General features: G+C 45.9%; 1 protein-coding gene across 7 annotated transcripts in view; it reads left to right on the plus strand.

Moving 5' to 3' along the window:
* The window catches only part of ASTN2 (astrotactin 2), an 836,776-nt gene that overhangs the window by 774,914 nt on the left and 41,952 nt on the right, over positions 1-19,910 (plus strand). For all 7 annotated transcript variants that reach the window (XM_073225555.1, XM_073225566.1, XM_073225572.1 and 4 more), the window contains one exon: positions 3,835-3,976. In XM_073225555.1, the coding sequence (XP_073081656.1) occupies positions 3,835-3,976 (142 nt within the window). The remainder of the gene's footprint in view (positions 1-3,834; positions 3,977-19,910) is intronic.

Genomic DNA, 19,910 nt, shown 5'->3' on the forward strand with positions numbered 1-19,910 from the left:
AGCTTTGGGAACTCTTCAAGTCTCCGTGGTTTTATCTCATCGGCCAGCTGATATGAATTTTCTCATAAGCTGAAGGGGTCAAGAGGTCAAGTTTTTGCCTCAAGCCTACTTCCCACTTTGTGTATGGCAATGGTCATGGCCATGCCACTTCCCTTACCTGGGCTTCAGTTTTGTCACCTGCAAAAAGGAGCATTTGGATAAAAAATAATCTCTAAGGGTCCTTCTCTGTTATGACAGTAATAACAATAATAATAAAGATAGACTTTTTGAGCTCTTACTGTATACTAGACATTGTGCTAACTGGTTTGTAAGCTGTACACACAATATTTAATATGATAGTCACAACACTGCAAGTTACATACTATTATTATACCCATTTTATATATGAGAACATAGATGTGGAGAGTCAAGGAACCTGTCCAAGGCAAGCTGTAAGTGGGGGTGTGCAGGATTTAATCCTAGGCACTGTAAATTCAGAGCCCAAACACTGAACCACTGCATTGTATTACTGTCTGCTCAATTGTACCTCCAGCAGGTGTGGAGTTTGGCATTGCAGAACCACAGTACATGTGTTGCACTTTGTGCATAGAGTCCCCCACCACCACTTTTATTAGTCACCTCTGTTAGGTGAGGGACAGTGAGGGGTCACCTCAGTCATCTGTCTCCATCTAGGATGCATTTAAACCTTCTGGAAGAGAGTACCAAGAAAAGCAATCTTACAATTGACCTTACTGATCGGTTCTTGTACTAAACTAACCTTCCTATTGTCAGATTACAAACTGTAGAAGGTCAGGGACCATTGCTTTTTATTGTTTTATTCCCCAAACCCATAGAGCTAAGAGATTCGTATGAATTCAATCGCAAATTGAGCATAATTGAGAAAGCTCACTTTCTAACACTATCACTTTAAAATTTTCTCTAGGAGGCAGCATAGTATAAAAGAAAAGGTATGGCTTTGGAGTTAGGATATGGGTTCAAATCTCAGCTCTGTTCTTGGTATATTTGTGAGCTTAACCTGAGCTTTACAACAGAGACACTAACATTTATCTCATTAGGATTGAACATCGTGAGGATTAAGTGGAAAAGAGAAAAGTTAGTACTAAATGTCAGTTTCCTTCTTTTCAATCCTTTTCATTTGAAGGTCATCGTGTATATATAGTCCCAAGTAGAACTGGGCACTAAATATCCTTCTCATGTCCTTTATATAACTAGTTATATAGGCCATGTTACCCAATTACTTCACCTGAACTAAACTATACACCTCAGAACTCTGTGCCAATCTTACCTACCTGATGTGTTTATGGGGCTTTTATCCATGGTCTAAATTATTCTGAAATGCATGGAAATATCTGGAAGGCTATGCTCATTTGAAAATAAATGTCAACCATCTTTTGGCTTGAAGACAGGCAATTAATACAGGCTGCAGGCATACTGAATTCCCTCATGAAGAGCCAACTCTTTCAATGGCTATCTGGAAACAAATTGAAAAGCAGACAGACATGGATCCAAGTTCAAAGAAAACAAATGTGAGCAGCCAGACTCGGAATCCTGGGAAGCCAAGAGGAACAAAGCCCTCTCTGCATCCAGCGAATACGCACATGTTTTCTTCCCTTTTCTCCATTTTCCCCCATACATTGCTTCACTTTGGTACCTATTGGAAGAGATGCATTATTGGTTTATGGTTTTACTGTGGAAGAAGCTGACTTCAGAGGCCTACAGAAGAACTGGATACCAAAACCTGCGGTGTTAACAAGGCTTCATTCCTAGTCATTTTGCAGCAGAACCTCTGGTTCTAGACAAAGAATTTCTTCCTAGACTCAGCCTTTCTTTCTAGACTCCAAACACATAAAGGAGTTCTTGACCCCTTTCTACAGAAAGTAAAACTGAGACCCTGAGAGGCTACGGCACTTGCATAAATGGTGTAAACTTCAGTCCCAAGTCTGTCTGGCAGTAGCCACTGACTTGCTTGCCACTGACATTAACCCGATTCAGACACTTGCTCTGGCATCCCTACATCAAGTCTATGAATTGTGTATGTTGTCTTTATAAAAAGTGGAAAACAAAACACACTATTCATCAGCTCTGCTGTATTGGACCGTAGGGACATATGCACTTAGAGAACTGAGGTCATCGAGACCATCCAGACAGTTCAGATTAGACAGGTGTTACGTGATACACTTGCGATGAATGGTAAAGAAGTGCCATGAGGCTTCTCTGGGTCTCAGTCTTCTCAGATACTCAGCCAACGTTACTGTTCTATGCTGGTTCTGTTATACTGGGTTGTCCCTAATCCCAAATAAAGAGGATATTGTTGAACAAATGTCCTCCTCTTGTTTATTACTGAGAATACAAGCGAGTAGAGTGTGAGGCACTCCATGTCAGGCATGAATGAGAACAAGGAAACAACAGATGGGAAGCCTCATATAATTTCATATTGTGTATAAAATATACCTCATTGCCTATTTGCTCCTCAGTCACCCAATTTTAGAATTGGAAGGAAATTTAGAGGCTATTTAGTCTGGCTCATTTACTTTATCTATTTTTAAATAAATTTCATTGACTTTTTTTTCCCCTTGTTACAAAAGAAACAAATATTCATTGTAGATCATTTAAAAAATAGAGATAAGCAAAAATAAGAGAGAAAAGTACCCATTATCTCATTTTCCTTATAAAGTCACTATTACACATTTGCTATATTTTCTTCCTACTCCTTAGATATACTTGTAAAACTAGATATATTTGTGAAATTTCCACCACAAATGAGATTATTCTGTAATAGGGTAACCTGTGTTTAAACTTACTATGTCATGCATATCCTTTCATGTAACTGCATATTCTTCCACAATATTATTTAAATGGTTAGAAAATATTCCTTGGCAACATTACATGATAATTGATATTGCTATTTCTATGTCATTGAACATTTAATCATTCTAAATTATTGCTAGTTTAAATAGTACTGTAATGTTTATCCTCATGACTTAATATTTGTGCACATGTGATTTGAGCACCTTCACTTTCCATAGGAGAAAACTAAGGCATGTCGGTGGGAATTTAGTTGTCCAAAACTATCTAGCAAATTCTTAACAGAGCTAAGGCTAGATCCCAAGATTTCAAAGGTTCAGTCATTCTGTCTGGTCTTCTTGCTTATCCTATTTCCAGTGAACTTCAGCTGCTTCCTAAAACCTGATGGCTGGATTGACTTTAGAGATCATGAAGTTCAGAGTGCTTGTTCTTCCACTGTTCCTTCCTGCCCATGACCTTCATCACTAATCAGTCATGGAAGTCTCTTTCCCACTTAGATGGAACAGGTCTTTGTCCATCTCAACAGAACACTCCATGGATCTAGTATCAGCACATAAGAGCGACCGTGTGACATGAAACCTATTTTACATCCCTAGTCCAACTCCTTCATCATGTAAGGCAAGCATATGCAATTCCAAGAAGGAAGTTTCTTGCTCAAGAGGTCAAGAGGAAGTTAATGGCAGTTAAAAGACCAGAACAGTGTTACTCTGGATGGAATGCATTGTCCCCTTGTTGCTTTTTCATGCATTTTTATCACACAATAATTTACCTCATTTGAACCTTGCTACAGTCTTGTAAAGGTAGGTGTTAGTGTCCCCACTTTACAGTTGAGAAAATGCAAGCATACATTTAAACAAAGAGTCAGCAGGCCTAGATACTAATCTGTGCCATTTTCATACCCTGTGCTTGTTCTGTCCACTAGTCCTCCTGATAACGGTATCCAGACATGTGGTGGGTTTGGACAACAGCAAGAATGTCTGCTCACCAAGGCCTGAGTAGGGGAGCTCATCTTTCTTTGTCTCCCTCCAGGAGAATTCCTGAGCTTTGCTGATGACTTACTCTCTGGCCTGGGCACATCTTGTGTAGCAGCTGGTCGAAGCCATGGAGAGGTTCCAGAAGTCAGTATCTACTCCGTCATCTTCAAGTGTCTGGAGCCCGACGGCCTCTACAAGTAAGACATGCTGGGTGCGTGGGGAGCGTGAAGCAGACAAGCCAAGTTTAAGTCTGGGAGGCAAGACATGAGTAATCTGTCCAGGCCAGCCAAATGTTTTATGGGCTAGCCTGTGTGTGCACCTTGGGTTGCTAAGATTTAGGAGTGTCCATTGGAGAAATGTGGCCACAGTGAGTCACGGTCATACAAGATCAGTGCTGAAGGGCCCAGGGAGGCCAGAAACTCAAAACCATTTCTCCTATGGATGAAGTGGCAGGGTAGCAAGGACAGGAGGTCCTGCCTCGTGCTCTGCTCAATTCTGTGATCCCTCCTCTGAAAAATGTTAACTTAGCACATCTGAAGAATCTATACATACAAGGTATATATGTGATATATATACATATAAATTTTTATTAACAGATCCAGCCAGTCCCTTAGAAGTAGTGTCATTATCATTCCCTCATAAAATACAGCCATTGCATCCAAACTTCTGGATATGCAAAAGAAAGCATTCTGAAACTCCATCTATTAATCTCAGTGGAAAAAGATGCTCATTTTTCTTTTGTTTGCCCTCTCAATGAATGTGGCCACATTGGGATGCAACAATCATAAGCTATAACATAGAGTCCTTGATACCAACTCTCTTCATGTAGCCTAATTATGAAACTATAGGCCACCTCCCTTACCAACCTAGAAATTTCCAGCAGTTAACAAGGTGAACATTATTCACCAGTTACTCAGCTCATTCTTTTTTTATTTTTTTTACTCATTCACTCAAAGATTCTTCAGTTATCCATCTATCTACCCAATTACTCGATCATCCCCATCCCTTCTTTCTATCGATCTGTCCATCCATCCATCTCATTCATCCATCTATCTATTCATCCACTTATACTCCATTATTCATTCACTTATTTATTCATCAGTTCTTTCATTCACCCATATTTATATTTACTCATTCATAACTCATTTACTTATTCAGCAGATGTTTTCTGAGGATCTCCTAGGTCTCAGGGCTGTGCTAGGAAATGCAGGTATGAATGTGACTAAGACGGAGTTTCCACCCTCAAGTAACTTACACCCTATTGGTGGCATGAAAGGTCATAGACTGTGGATTCAAATCTGGCTTTGATATTTTTAGTTAAGTGACCTTAGGTAAGTTTCTTTACTTCTGTAAGTGTCAGTAAAACAGAAATAATAAAACCTAGGTTGCCGAGTTACATGAGAATTAAACAAGAAACACCCTAGCACAGTAGCTAAGTATATACTCAATAAATATTTGTCCCTCCACAGTCTGTGAGTGTCCCTCACCTCCAAGATGCATCCCATCCCCACTTCCTCTAGAAGACCATGACTCTCCTAAGGACCTCTGTGCTCTTCTGAACATCTCACATATCAGGCTCATTGGTAACATCCAGTGAGTTTGTGCGCCGAACTCAGAAATACCACTGTAAGCGGGAAATCAGGCCATCTGACCCCAGCTTTGACACCCACTGCCTCTTAGATGTTGAGGCCCATATTTTATTTTATACAGAATGGCAAAATCAACCGGGGACGGCAAAAGCTCTAGGAATGGAATCTCCAGAGTACAACAGGCTATCAGCTCTCTTCCAGTGAGACATCGGGACTAACTTCACGGGAGACCTAGCATTTGCCTCAGGCCTTAAGTGGTGACCTGGGATCTAGATCTTGATAGCATGACTCTACAGCCTCTTAATCATTAAGCGCTGACACCCACACCCTGGGCTTTAGGGTCACTGCATCTATGAAATGCAAGTATGTGATTAGATTAAGAGCGATAAGGTCCTCTCCAAGTCTAAAAACTATGATTACATGAAGAAAGCACAGTTTTTAAAAGATTTCCTGATGGCTGCTTCTGGTTTCTCTGTCCCTCTTTCAGGGCATAGACTGGAGGCAGACAGATCTGAGTTCAGATCTCTTCCCCAGACTTATCAGCTGCGTCAATTAAGTGAGCTTTTCAACTTTCTGGGTCTCCATTTCCCCCTCTGTGAATACACAAATAATACCAGTGTCCAGCCCACTGGGACCCCAAGAAGATTTGATGAGCTGATGCACAAAAGCTCCCCACTTTCTGGTGAGCTCCCAGAAGGCGCATTGGAAGTATTAGCTGTTAAAACTCTTGCTCTTGTTGTAATAATTAATTTCAACTTCTCCCCTCCATTCTCCAAACGTTGGGAGAGAGAGCATCTAGTAGAGAGGGGCAAGAGCCCTGGCAGGTGGTTCCTATTTATTGAGACACAGCTAGCAATTCTGTCTCTGGGTGATGTTCTGGGGGCTTGGCATTAGCCAGGCTGGAACCCAATAGGCCTGTTATATAGAGAGCAATGACCTGTTTTATGGAACCCCAAAGCAATGAACACTGAGAGCTGACAAATCAACTGACATCCTTTAGCAGTGACATCATTTCCCCTCGCCTCTTCTTTTCCTCCCTGCCTGGCACCCCCTACCTCCTTGCCTTCTCTTGAGGTAGGAGTATCCTTTCTTCTTCTGTGCTGAAAATGTGCTTATCATGAGCTTGTCATCCCTGACTCTGAACACGTCTGTATTTTTACTTTTGAAATCGGTTCTGTCAATGGCCCTGGGCTCTGGGATGCTCTGACAAGGAGCCAGGGTGTTGTTTGGACCAGCCTCATAGCCCATTGGCGGCTCTCCTCTCCTGAAGTCTGACCGACTCGGTCTCAAGTTTTAAAATAGTTCTAGTGTCAGTTCTTGGAGTTTCTCATTTTCTGCTTGTTCATGCCTTACCAAAATTAGTTTTCTTCCTCTTGGGCCAAAAAGACAGTGTGTGGCAATGGAAAGAGCACAGGCTTTGGGAACATGCTGAGCTGGGTGCAAATCGTGGATCTGCCCCATATTCAAAACCTGACCGCAGGAAATTTTCTTTTGTCACTGCCCTATGTAACACTTTCTTCCTCTGGAAAAAGAGAACTGTCAACCGTGCCTGTCTCATTAGGCTATAGGGAAGAACGTTAAGTGAGTAACTCCATGCACAGGGTCTTCCAGAAGGCCTGTTGGTATTTAGGAGGCCTGCAGGGTATGCTAGTTACTTTTTTCTTCTTCCTGCTTCATTTTCCTTGACTCAATTGCCAGTTATCAGTGTCTCTTTCTCCCAGGGACAAGCCTAGAGGAGCTATAGCCTGTGAGGCAGGTTGGGATCCTACTAGCCCTGGAAAGAATGACCATCCAGGATCCTCTGGGGAGAAATAGGATGAAAAAAGAGCATGATGTAGACCCCCCAAGGTTTAATGAAGCACTGTCAGGCACTAAACCCCCATCCATGCTGCCAGAAGGTGAGATGGGAGGATTCGGGTGACACAGGTGTGGGGGACCAATCTCTCAGGCAGGAAGTCCAGGGTTACATCCAACCTCTTGGGTTAAACTTTCATGTTCTTTCCTTTCTCTGCAATTTCAGTATTTTCAAAATGAAGGTGCATTAGATGAGAGTTCTGGGGATGCAGACTTTTGCCGCAGGATTGCTTCTCATCCTTTTTCTCCTCTTCCTCCTGGGCTCGTGCCCTTCTGACTACTGTGCCTCTCTCACTTTTCATTTTGCCCTACCGTGCCTCTCTGTGTCTCTGTCCATCTCTCCTTGCCTTATAGTCTTTCTCTATGTATGTATTTTCAGCATGGTTCGCTGTGTTTCTCTGTCTGCCATTCTACTAAGCACTCCTTATTTGCCTTTTTCTTTGCTAATCTGTTCGACTCTTTTCTGTGTACATAGCTCAGTTTCTCTGTCCTTTTTCTTGACTTTTGGTTCCCACCTCTGAATCTGACCCCCCCTGTACCCCGACTTCCTCTCCCTACCCCACCTAGGAAGGTAGGCCCTCCATCCATGTAATTTTATACAGCAACACACAGCTGAGACCAGTTGAAGGAGTGAAAGTCAACAGTGTGTCCTAAGATCACCCCGGTGTAACAAAACAGAAACATCAGCTCTTGAGCCCTGTTTAAATTGAATTTCCTTGTTTGCTTCATTTGTTTTGCCTTTGAATGAAAACAAACAAAGAGCAGCAGAGAGGGGGTCCCCGAAAGGTCTGCCAGTGCAGCAGCTCCCGTCCCCTTGGGTTGCTGGAGCCCGGAGCTGACCCTGAGCAGGAATATCTACTCAGAGTGGCTGAGTCGGGCCACGCTGGGCATCCGCAGTCCCTGCCCCTGCCTGGCCACAGGCCTAGACACCCTTCTTATTGCCACTCCCCAATTTCCTACTACCCAAGGTAATTAGTGTCTGTCTTGTCTTGGCTGCCTTACCTCTCTCTGATCGTGGACGACTGCCAAAGGGTCCTGAGCAAACAAGCAGCAACAGCCAGGCCCGATTCCTGGGGTGGGGGGCTCATTCCCACACACTCAGAGGCTTGCCTCAGGCCTACCTTCACCTCCCTGGCCTCAGCTCTGTGAAAGGAATGCCAGGGAGCCTGGGTACTACAACCACGTGCCAACATCCATGGTGGGCCCAGAGGCTGGGGAGGGAGGCGGCGGGGGGGATGCAGGGGTGGGTGGAGGTGGAGGAGAGGAAGGAAAAGAACACCATGGTTCTGAAGGGGAAGCATTGCGAAGAAAGCCTGAGGTCTCAGCAGTCAGCCATTCCCACACTTGCTCCCAGCGAGACCTGGGGCCAGTTCCTGCCTCTCCTCTGGCCTTGATGTTCTCATCTGTGAAATGGAAAGGTTAATCTTGGTGCTGTAAGACTTGCTTACTGAGGTGTCGATGGAGACTCCTCACAAAGTCCTGATTCTCAGCGCCCCCAGTTCTTCCTGGATAATGGAAATAGTAGTGATAATGATAGTTTATTGAGCATCTGCTATGTGCCAGGAACCATGCTAAGGATGTCACGTGTGCTGTTTTATTTAATCCTCACCATAACCCTGTGGACCAGATGCCATCATCATCATTTCCTGTTTCACAGATGGGAGAACTGGGGCTTAAAGGAGTCAACTTTTGGCCTAAAGTCACATGCCAGGAAGAGCTGGAGCTGAGATCCATACCCAAACTGGCTCTGCCCACCCTCCCCTGTACCCCACATTATGTCTCTGTTCTTGTCCACTTCCAAGGAAAGAACACAGACGGGAAGACCCAGGTGGCAGCCTGCAGATCCCCAGGGAATATACTTTACACCTCGTCACTCTCCTCTGTGAAATGGAGCTAATTCACCTCATCCATAAAATGGAGATAATTATTTATACCTCTGCAAGTTGTTGTAAAGACTAAACTGGATGTCAGAGGAGAACATGCTTTGGATTTTTCACAAGGTGGTCCGCACATGAAGAAAGGCAATCATGATCATTCTGTTTGTCAAAGGGCAGAACCAGAAAGGGCAACAGGAGGCAGTAGACATTGTGAATCCACATTCTCCTTTCCACCCTCCACCACATATAAATATTTTTAAATCAGACCTTTGAAATCAGACAGAGGTGAGCTTTGCCATTGCCCCTACACTACCCACTGTGTGGCCTGTGGCAAACTTCTTAACCTCTCTGAATTTCAGTTTTTTCATCTGTGAAATGGGATCATAAGAGGACCAGTTCCATAACATTGTGAGGATTCTGTGAACTGACACATGTAAAGAGCACAAGGGAGCATCTAGCTGTCAGTACTTCCCGAGGGGCGGGAAGATGAGTGCCCACCATTGTGACTGTTCCCTAACCACTTGTGCCTGGGGTCACCACCGTCAGCACTGCTGTGTCCACACCTTTCCTGCATGAGGGCCAAGTTAAGTCTTCATCTCTGACACTGGTCCCGTTGCTCATCACTCCCCAGGCACACTTGCTATAGGTGCCAGCCCCTTCCTTCTCCTTCCTTGGCTTCTACTCTTCCCTTTCTCCAGAATGACCTCCACCCAGCTCTGCCCATGACTGCTTCCTTGTTTTCCTTCAGGTCCATGATTAAGTGGCATCTCCTTAGAGAGGCCCTCCTCGTCCACATCCTCTATGGTAGATCCCACCTGCCACACACAAAGCCACGGTACTTGCTAAAGTTGTAATGATGTAGCATCTGTTGACTTGTTCGCTGTCTGTCTTGTTCACTAGAATGTCAGCTGCCTAGAGCAGGGTCTGTGCCTGCCTTTTTCATCCTATATCCCTGGTGCCTAGAACAGTGCTTAATGCCCAGTAAAGAATCCAATGAACAGTTGTTGAACGATTAGAATGAATTTCCAAGTCCATGCAAAAATCTGTAGACACTGACTTATCCCCTTTGCTCACTTACAACCTCTAACTCATTTTCTCGAGCATTCAGGAGTCATCTACTGTGTGTCAGGCTGTGGGCTACGACCATATATCTCTCTCTCTATCTCTGGGTTTCTATGTCTGTCTCTCTGTTTATCTATCTATGTATCTATCATTAATCTTATCTAATATAATCATCAAAACAACTCTGTAAGGCAGTTACTATCATTCTTTTCCAACAGATCAGGGTACTAAGGCACGGAGAGTTTAGATAACTTGACCACAGCTCAAGCTAGTAAGTGGAGAAACCCAGGTTTGAACTCAGATAATTTATTTCTAGAACCTGAACTTGAAATTAGTACACTAGATTCTGAGAAGAGTTGGACATGTAGAAACTCTGGGGGTCTGGCAGGCGAAGCTGTTTAAAGGGATCTTTTGTGCAAATGTCCATGCCCAGGTAAGTTAGAAACAGTATGGAAAACAGATTTTCAGTCTCGACACCAAAATCTACTTGACTGCCGCTGAACTCTGAACTTTGCCCTGCCTCTGCAGTCCTGGCAGGGACACACAAACAGCTGAACCATGAGTCTCTACAAAGACCTCCAATCTTCCCCATGATATACTCCCAGTGCCCAGGATCACCAGCTCTTACCTAATTCATTGTTTCCCACATGTTGCTGCAAACAAGTCCAGGCTCCAGGCCCAAAGACGGAAAAGCCCAGGGGACTTGGAGACTTGGATGAAGCATTGCCGTGCTCTGGATAACCCCCAGGTCACTCCTGCTTCTTCTGCCCAGGCACAGCCTGGGCAGCACATTACGGAAGCAGCCAGGGACGCTGCCATGGATATTATAATTATATATTAGATGAAATCCCCAAAATTTCCTTTATTTACATTCCTACCCTACCCTCTTCATTTCCTCTCTTCATGCCAACAATCAGTACAGAATTTACTGGAAACTGCATGGAAGTCATCAGGAGTTCTCCAGGGCTGACTTCCAAAAGTGCTTGCCCAGATAATGGGAGGCGAGAGACCTGAGGGCCATCTTGCCCCAGGCCCTCCACAGCTATGAGTCTTGGGCATGGAGTTTCCCCTTTGGAGGCCTCTGTTTCTGCATCTGTAGACAAAAGATTGAGTGGGGCCATCCCAAAGGACGGTTTCATGACTTCGAAGCCTGTGCATCTTAAGAGATAATAAAGGCGAGGAGACGGACTCAAGCCCCTGGCAGTTGAAGAGGGAAGAGTTTGAGGCCGGCGGAAGAGTTCCCTTCAACCTGGGCTGGATAACTGTCCCCTCTCTCGGTTTCAGGACCCAGTCTGTTCAGTGGGCCTCCCAAGCCAAGTCCTCGACATGACTGGGCCCGCCTGAAGGGCCTCTCAGCTCCCAGGAGAAAGGAGATAGGCACGGAGCAAGCCTTGCACACTGACCAGGGGCCTGGGCTGCAGCCTCTGGACCCATGTGAGCTGATGGTGAAGCCCAAGGCTGATCCAGGACACAGCGGGGAAGGAAGCCAGGCGGGCCTGACAATTCCCACCCTGCTCCTCACTGGCTTTTCCTTCCCACTGTGAAATTTGTGCAGTCTTTCTTTTTACCTCTTCATCCCCCCCTTCCTCCTTCCATCCTGCCTGCCTTCCCTCCTCCTCCTTTCTTTCCTTTCTCCCTGCATCCCCTCCTGTTTTGCCAACATCTCTCCTTTCCCTCCCCGCTTTGTCCATTTCTCTATTATTCCTGACTTTCTCTTTCATCTCTCCCCTTTCCTTCTTCCGCTTTGCTTTCTTGTTCTCTCTCTGTCTAGGTCAGGAATGCTGCCTCTCTCTCTCTCATTCTCAATGTCGCTGACTTCCTACCCATCCGCCTCTGTCTTTTTGTGTCTATGTTCACTTGTCTTTACCGGATGTCTCTGTATCTGTATGTCCTGTCTCTTCCTCCTTTTCTTATCACTTCTCAGTCTCTGTCTTGCTTGGTACCAGGACCTCTCTTCTTCCATCCTGTGTCTTTCCCAACCCCTTTCCCCTCTTCCTTCCCACCCTGGCCTAAATACAAGAATCTGGGCCTACTCGATGGCTCTGGGCTAAACAGCCAGTTGGATGTGGCCAAGGGTCCCAGAGCTCAGCAGGGGCTCCCTGGCTAGGTGGTGCCCTGTCCTGTGGGTCAGGGGGTAGGGTGAAGGAGGCAGATAACTGGATAACTCAAGACTCAATTCCATCTAGCGTCGGGTCATCCTGACCTCTCCGAAGTGCACAGTTGGGGCCCCAGAGAGGGGAAGAACTGTCCTCAAGCCAGAAGCATATACAGCCATGTGTCCCCAGCCAAGAGAGATTCGTAGAGGAAAAATAAAGCTGTTTTTCAGCCGACAGACTGTGAGGCTCCTAAAACCTGCTGGGGACTCTCAGGCAGGCTGTTTCTTTCCTCAAACTGCGTCAGGATTTCATCCAGGAATGGGACACCAGCCAGGGTTCTGGAGGGACAGGGTACAGGCTGCTTGTGTGAACTCACGGAGGGTGGAGGGATGGGAGCCGAAGTCATGCTGGAAAGCGAGGCCTTGAATGCGGGCAGAGGAGCTGGACTTTATCCTGCAGGCAATGGGGAGCCAGGGAAGGCTGTATTTAAACCTGTGTTTTGTGGTGACAGCTCTGACCATGGTGTGGAGAACAGACTGGGTTGAGTGGAGAATCAGGGAGGCCGTTCAGTGCGGGGGAGGGGAAGGATGGATCCTCACACATGTGGGGATCCAGGGAGTGGTGCCCTGGGGCATGTGCTGGGCCAAAGGGGAACAGCATGGGCTCAGCTCAGTGTGGAAACATCAGGAAACAGCCTTTCCTGTTCTCAGTGACTGACTGTAGTGCAGAGTGCTTAGGAAAAGGACATCTTTGTTGGGCATCTACAGTGAGCCTCACACAAAGCCAGGAGCTTGGGATGGGGAACCAACCAAGCCAAAGCAGGCCTCTGCTCTCTCGGAGCTCGTGGTCCTGGTAGGGAACCAGAAGGGGACAGGCAGTTACACGGCGCTTCACTGCAGGTACTGATGGGAAAGCCTAGCGACCGAGGAAACACCAAGGAAGGGCTCCTGACCCAGTCACGTCTCCTCCAGTTCAGCTTTGCAGACCTACTGTGAAGTCTTTCTGAGGAAGGGAGAGGGGGTGCTGCCCTGGATTGAGTAGCGCCACCCCACAAAATTCACGTCTTCCTGAAACCTCAGAATGTGACCTCATTTGGAAACAGAATATTTGCCAATGTAATGAATTAAGGATCAAAATGAGATCATACTAGATTAGGTTCATCCCTAAATTGAATATAGCGACCAGTGTCACTTTAAAAAGAGGAAAGGACTCAGGAAGTCACACAGAGAGAAGAAGGCCATGTAAAGGTAAAGACAGAAATTGGAGTTTTGCTGATGAGCTAAGGAATGTCTGGAGCCATCAGAAGCTAGAGGAGACAAGGAAGGAGTTTTCCCAAGAGCCTTCAGATGGAACATGGCCCTGCTGACACCTTGATTTCAGTCTTCTGGCCTCTGGAACTGTGAGAGAATCCATTTCTGTTGTTTTAAACCACCACATTCATGGTCATTTATGACGGCAGCTGTAGGAAACCAATACAGGGGTGAGGAGAGCTTCAGGCAGAGGCCGGATTGTGAGAAGCCTGGGAGGCAGAGACGGCTGATGCAACAGCGAGTGTCGCTGGGTGTGGGGAACAAGGAGTGGGTAGGAGAGCCGGCGCTGCAGAGGGCCGGCCCCAGGAGGAGCGTGGGAAGGAGTCAAGGGGCAATGGTATGGATGGCTTCATGGCTGCCGGGAAGGGTTGCTCTGCAAGAAGGCCAAGCATCTGAACAGCATCCATAGGAAAGCAGGTAACCTAAAGCCTAGATGTCATGCCCCTGAAGAACATTTGAGCAATCAGACTGTTTATTCAAGCTAAGAGAAGACACAGGAGAATGGCCCAGTGTCTTCAACACTTTGTAGAGCAGTGTGGGCGTCAGAGGGCACAGATGCGTTCGCTCTAACCCCAGAGGGCGGGGTGGGGTGAAAGGCTATGAGGGAAGTAGATTTCAGGCCCCTATCAGGGAACATGGCAGTGCTGGCCCTCAGTAGGGTGGGACTCTGAGGGGCTAATGAGAGCCCCATGCTCAGGGCAGCACAGAGCTGAGGGAGGTGGGGGCGAACTCTCAGCCAGGCTTTGCCGACAGCAATGGGTCAGCATAGCCAAATGCGTGTCATAGGGAGCAGTCGGGACTGCAGTAAATTAGGAACAGAGTGGAGAGTACTTAGCTCCAGCTAACCACTGCAGTGTGAGAGTGGAGACCCGGTGTTGAAAAAAATCTTCTGAGCCATAACTGTAGATGTTGAGGTGAAATCTCTTAATTACTAGTTGCAGGCGACCAACTTAAAACCGACCACGTAAACTAATTTTGTTGGTCCCAGTTAGCCTGCAGGTCATTAATTTGGAATCTCTAATCTAGGTCTCCTGTCTTGGTGTACAGATGAGGAAGCTGAAGCCTCAAGAGACCCAGAGATTTCATAGTCACAGCAGAGCCAGGGTTAGCACATGGAGGTCCTGACACAGCTCTTACCAGCAAGCCTTGATGCACACCTTCTACCTTAGGGTTACCTTGGTAGGGGGAGAGCACAGAGACAGCTCAGCATGGGCTCCCAGGGTGGGGCGATGAGCCACACTCGTCTTTGCTCCCAGCTTTGCTGACCCTGTACCAGGGGCCTTGAACAAAGGTCTTCTTCCTCTTTCTGAACTTCAGTTTCTTCTTTGTTCGGAGAGGGATTGATGAGGAGGTTGGATGGAGATGTTCCTTCCTTCTCTGACTTTCTAGGACTCTAGGAACTCCTGAAAATAGGAATGGATCCAAGCCAGAAGCCAGGCACCCTAACTTCCCTGCTGACATTGTGCCAGCTGTGGGCCTGTCCGCGCATGCAGAGGGGCTGCCCAGCCTCCCACCCCCAGTCTCACCTCCATCTGTGAAAGAACTGTTGCTGTGAGCAGTCTTAGGTCATCCTGGAGAGGTGTTAGCAGACTGCAGGGGATCACCATGAACGATGTGTAGCAGCTGAAAGGCAAGACAGAATCCAGATTTCTGGCATCTTTCTTTCTTCTGTGTTCTCCTTTGCCCCAAGGACAAACTCCCCCATGTACCAACGACCCCATTCTGCTTTCACATTCAGATCACAGCAAGAAAAAGCCTGAGGTCTCAGATATCCCTGACCAGACCTTTTCTCTTTATAGGAGAAACTGAAGCTCAGAGAGGTCACAGGGCCTGCTTTCGGTCAGAGCTAGGCTGGACCAGGGTTCTTGACTCTACACTAGAGCCCACCTACTGTTCTCTCATCCTCGGTCCAAGAGTACATGTGCCCCCAACCAGCTTTAGTGTCTGAGAGGCTAACAGACTGGCATAAGGAGTCATAGCACCCTATGGTCGATTCAAATCTCAGACACTTTCTGGGCTGTCCAACATACCTGTTTGCCCTGGCCCTCGATTTCCACATCTGTAAGAGAAGAGTATTCCTACTTCTTACATTAGAGTTTTGTTGTGAAGCAAATACAGAGTAGTTAGTGCATGCAGAGCTCCCTCCCAAGCATAGCATGCCCAGCACACAGTAGGTGCTCAATATCAAGTACATACCAAATACATACAAGACGTTTCTTTAGTAGGTCTTCATCAGGGATGCCCATAAAGTGGACTCAGGATTGGCTAATTTCCCCACCCACCGTGAAGTTGCTCACATCTCTGTCCTATCTCCAAGTTCCCAGCAGACCTTTGGACATGAGATATGTTAAATTTGGGATTGTTTTCCCCAAATATCTGACATAACAGGAGGTGCCTTCCCTCTTGTGTTTTTGTTTGTTTGTTTGTTTGTTTTTCTGCTAGTGTTCCTTGAACCTGTCCTAATGCAGTTCTCATGATCATCCAGAACTAAGATTGCCAGTGATGCAAGAGCGGGGCGGGTTTTAGAAATCATGTTTTAGGACTCTGTGAATCCCTAACATATGACCTGGCATTTAGTAGGTACTTAATTTAGTGAATACCAAAGGTCAGCAATAGATATTGCAAGTTGAATGGATGGAGTCAGCCCTTCTATATAAATACATGGAGGTTCATCTGTAGTGATTAGCCAAGGACATAACAGTCCCATGGCCCCTGCCTGCCAATCACTCTCCCCTTCAACCAGTTATCCAGTTCTCAGCACCAACCACTGATGGTGTTAAGGTCCACTGAACTCTTTGAACCTTCGCAATATGGTACCATCTAAGGTGGGTAGTATAGTATCCCCATTTTCTTTACAAAAAAACTAAGAAAGGTTAAATGACTTGTTCAAAGTCACCTCATTAGTAAATGGCACAACCATGAGTCTATTAACACAGGCTGTCTGGCTCCAGAGGCCACACTTGGATAATCTTAGGCATTCCTTTCATAGGCAGTGGTGCAGCTGAAATTTGAAGTCTATGTCTCAGATTGAAAGAGCTCTGCCCAATGTTTGGGGCAAACTTGTAAGCAGCTAATTTTCCTGGGGTAAAGGGTGATTCACCCCATAATAAAGGAATAGGAATTCCCAGGAGGCTGTGATCTCTAACAACCAGTGTACCTGGAGGGGAGGTACACTTGACCTGGGTCTGGAAAAATGGATAGCATTGGCCATTTAGAATGAGGGAGGTTACTGCAGCACAGGCAGAGGAAAGAGCTGAAATAAAGACAGGGAGGTACAAAATTGAAGGCACACACAGGGGCAGCAGAAGGAACGGCAAACAGTTCAGGCAGTTGAAATGCATAATAGATGAGGTTGGCTAGGCCGGACTTGCAAGGCCTTGTAATGCAGACTAAGGAACTGTTGATTCCTTCTGAGCAGCAGTGGGAAGACCTCATCTGGGTTTTAGAACGATCTCTGTGGAATATGGGTTGGAGCTTGGCGTGGCTCTTAGGCAAGTCCTGGTAAGATATAATGAATCTGGAATCAGAACAGTGGCCGATGGGGATGGACAGGAGGATGTGGGTGAAGAGAGGCCTAGGATGTAGGGTGTCTGTACTTACAGCTGTCCTTGTGAATCTATTGAAGAACAACCAATAAGCCTGCCTCATTAAGTAGATATAACATGGCATTTGAAATTTTAAAAATCTGGGTTCAAATCCTGACTCTAACCTTTTCATACTTGGGTAACCTTTGAAAAACTGCCTAACAATTGAGACCAAGCCTTTCCCTGCATCCAGAATGTGGGAGTCATAAATTCTACTTCAAAAATGTGCATGTGCAATTTTTAAAAAGTCACTCTATATGTCAGTTTCTGGCACCTAGTAGGCCCATCATTCATACTGATTTCCTCCCAACCTTTCTCTTTGCTTCAGTTTTATTGCAGTAAGCATTCATATGCATTCTCTCTCCCTCCACCCTCTTCCTGCCCAGCTTCCCTCTCTCTGTCCCTCTTTCCCCAGGATGCCAGAAATGAAATAACATTCTTTGCATGTTTTTTCTAAAGCTGCTGGCAGCCTTCCCTCAGACCTCTGGCTGGGTCAGGACTCATTTGCATTAGCTTGTGTGAGGCCAGGCTGAAGGGGAGGGAGAGGCCCTGTTTTCAGGGAGTTTCATCAGGCCTCCCTGCCAGAAAAAGGAGAAGTTACTATTTCTTTCTGGGAAACCTTCACAGACTCAAACAAGCAAGGCAGGCCAGGGAGCTGTCTCACTCGTGCAGTGGACAGTGGGTGGGGGAACTGCCTGCCTGACTCCCGTGACTGCGTCCAGCTCCTCTCATCCTTAGCACAGGCCTGTCCCCGGAAATCTCCCCTTCGGCGTGTGTAGTAACTTAAGGCCATAAATAGATCTTTCTTAATTGTATCTATGGCCTGCAACAGAGAGCAAAGGGTCAAGGAAGACACTCAGAAGCTACAGGATAAATAAACAGCAATGTTGCTGGCTTCTAAATGGATATTAAATCAGCAAGAGCATCTTTTAAAAACGCAGAGGTAATCCCCAGAGGGTTTTTTCGGTCTGTTTTTTGCTTTAATCCTGTGAATTTTGTAACAATATGCTGCCTTAGAGTTACACTTTCCTCCAGGAATCTCAGTAATGTCCAAATCTAGATGAGCAATGGCAGGGCAACGGGAGTCCCCTGTAAGGGTCTCAGGAGTGCCACTGGCACCATGAAATGTGCTGACCCTGGAGCAAGGCTTATGCCATTTACAGAGAGGCAGACTGAGTCCCTGGTATTTCACTGGACAACCTCCCATAATTTCCCATTATTATTTTTCAGGTCCTAGCCTGGATATGTCTCCTTCAGGCAAGACCTTGGCCTCCTCTTTCATAATAGTTCCCACGTAAAAATAAGAAAAGGAAAAATAAAAGACTCAGTCATGTGATGGCTATAAAATTAACTCATCCAGTCATCTCAATAACCCCATGAGGACAGCATTTTATTATCACCATTTCACAGATGAGGAAACCAAAGCCTGGAGAGGTTAAGAAATTCACCTGAAGTCATATGCTAGTTAGTGGTAGAGCCAGGATTTAAATTGAGACAGGCTGGATCCAGAGCCAAGTTCATAATCATTAACTAGTCCAGCCGCCCCAGAAGTCACACTTGCACTTAATGAGCCTACCACACAGCAGATCAGGCGCTCCCACACATCACAGGGCCTCGGCGCACGCTGCATCTCTTACTCACCTTTAGTTCTCAGCCTACATGTTTCTTCCTCAGAATGGCATCCCCAGGACCCACAATCTATGTTACGTTCCCTATCCCTTCCCTTTATTGCAATTCTTAAACTTTGCAATGACACATTTCTGTGTGTGTTAATGTCTGTCCCCTATTAGACTTGCTAGACTCTGAGGGTCCAGATGGTACCTGTTTCGTTTATCTCCGAACACTCAACCATACACGTGCAGAAGGCACTCAATAAATAGTTACTAGATAAATAAATGAATACATGTAATATTACATTTGATCATAGCTGTGATCCTATGAGGCAGATACTTCTCCTACGGAGGCTGACAGAGACTCAATGAAGTGAGCACAGTCATTGAGAGAATAAATGACAGTACCAGGATTTGAAAGCAGGTCTTTTCTGACCTCAGAGCCCCTGCCCGGAACCACTTCCCTCCTGCAAAGCCCTATAAGAGACACACAAAGGAATGATACAGTGTCCATCCTAAAGAGCTCCCTATTCTACTGAGAGGATCCAAGTATGTATACAAACCACCATGCCACAAGCCACATTAAAATTGATGAATTGGTTCTAAAACATCACACAGATCATGAGCTATGGCCAAAAGGTGGGGAAAACAGGGATGTTGGGACAAAGAGGAATGACCTCCTCTAACCTTTGTTTACTTACCCAGCGCACTCTTACTCCCTATGAGAATGTTCAGATATGTCACTCTCCTTATTCCCTATTAGCTATAGAGTTCATTCACTTTGTTTTGGAGACTCTGCTTCTCTCTAGGGTTCTGTGCTACATTCTGGGAACCAGGAAACAATGCACTCCCCCTACTGCCATGGGGCTCATGATATAGTGTGGCTCCTGGTGTGAGAGCTCAGAGGAGAGAATGCCTCTCAGTCCAATGAAAACTGCCAGAAAGAGTGACTTTTCAGTTGAGTTTTAAAAGATGAACAGGATCAGTAAGATGTAGATAGAGAAGAGAAAATGGGTTTCCAGGGAGAGGGAATCCATATGTGCCAAGTTATTAAAGAATAAAGCAACATAACAATTTACAAACCCTACTCAAGTTATCCTGGGGCATTGGGGCGAATTTGAAAGATGAGGCTGAAGAGGTTGATGGGAC

The sequence above is a fragment of the Manis javanica genome, chromosome 2, assembly GCF_040802235.1.
Source record: "Manis javanica isolate MJ-LG chromosome 2, MJ_LKY, whole genome shotgun sequence".
Classification (NCBI taxonomy): domain Eukaryota; kingdom Metazoa; phylum Chordata; class Mammalia; order Pholidota; family Manidae; genus Manis; species Manis javanica.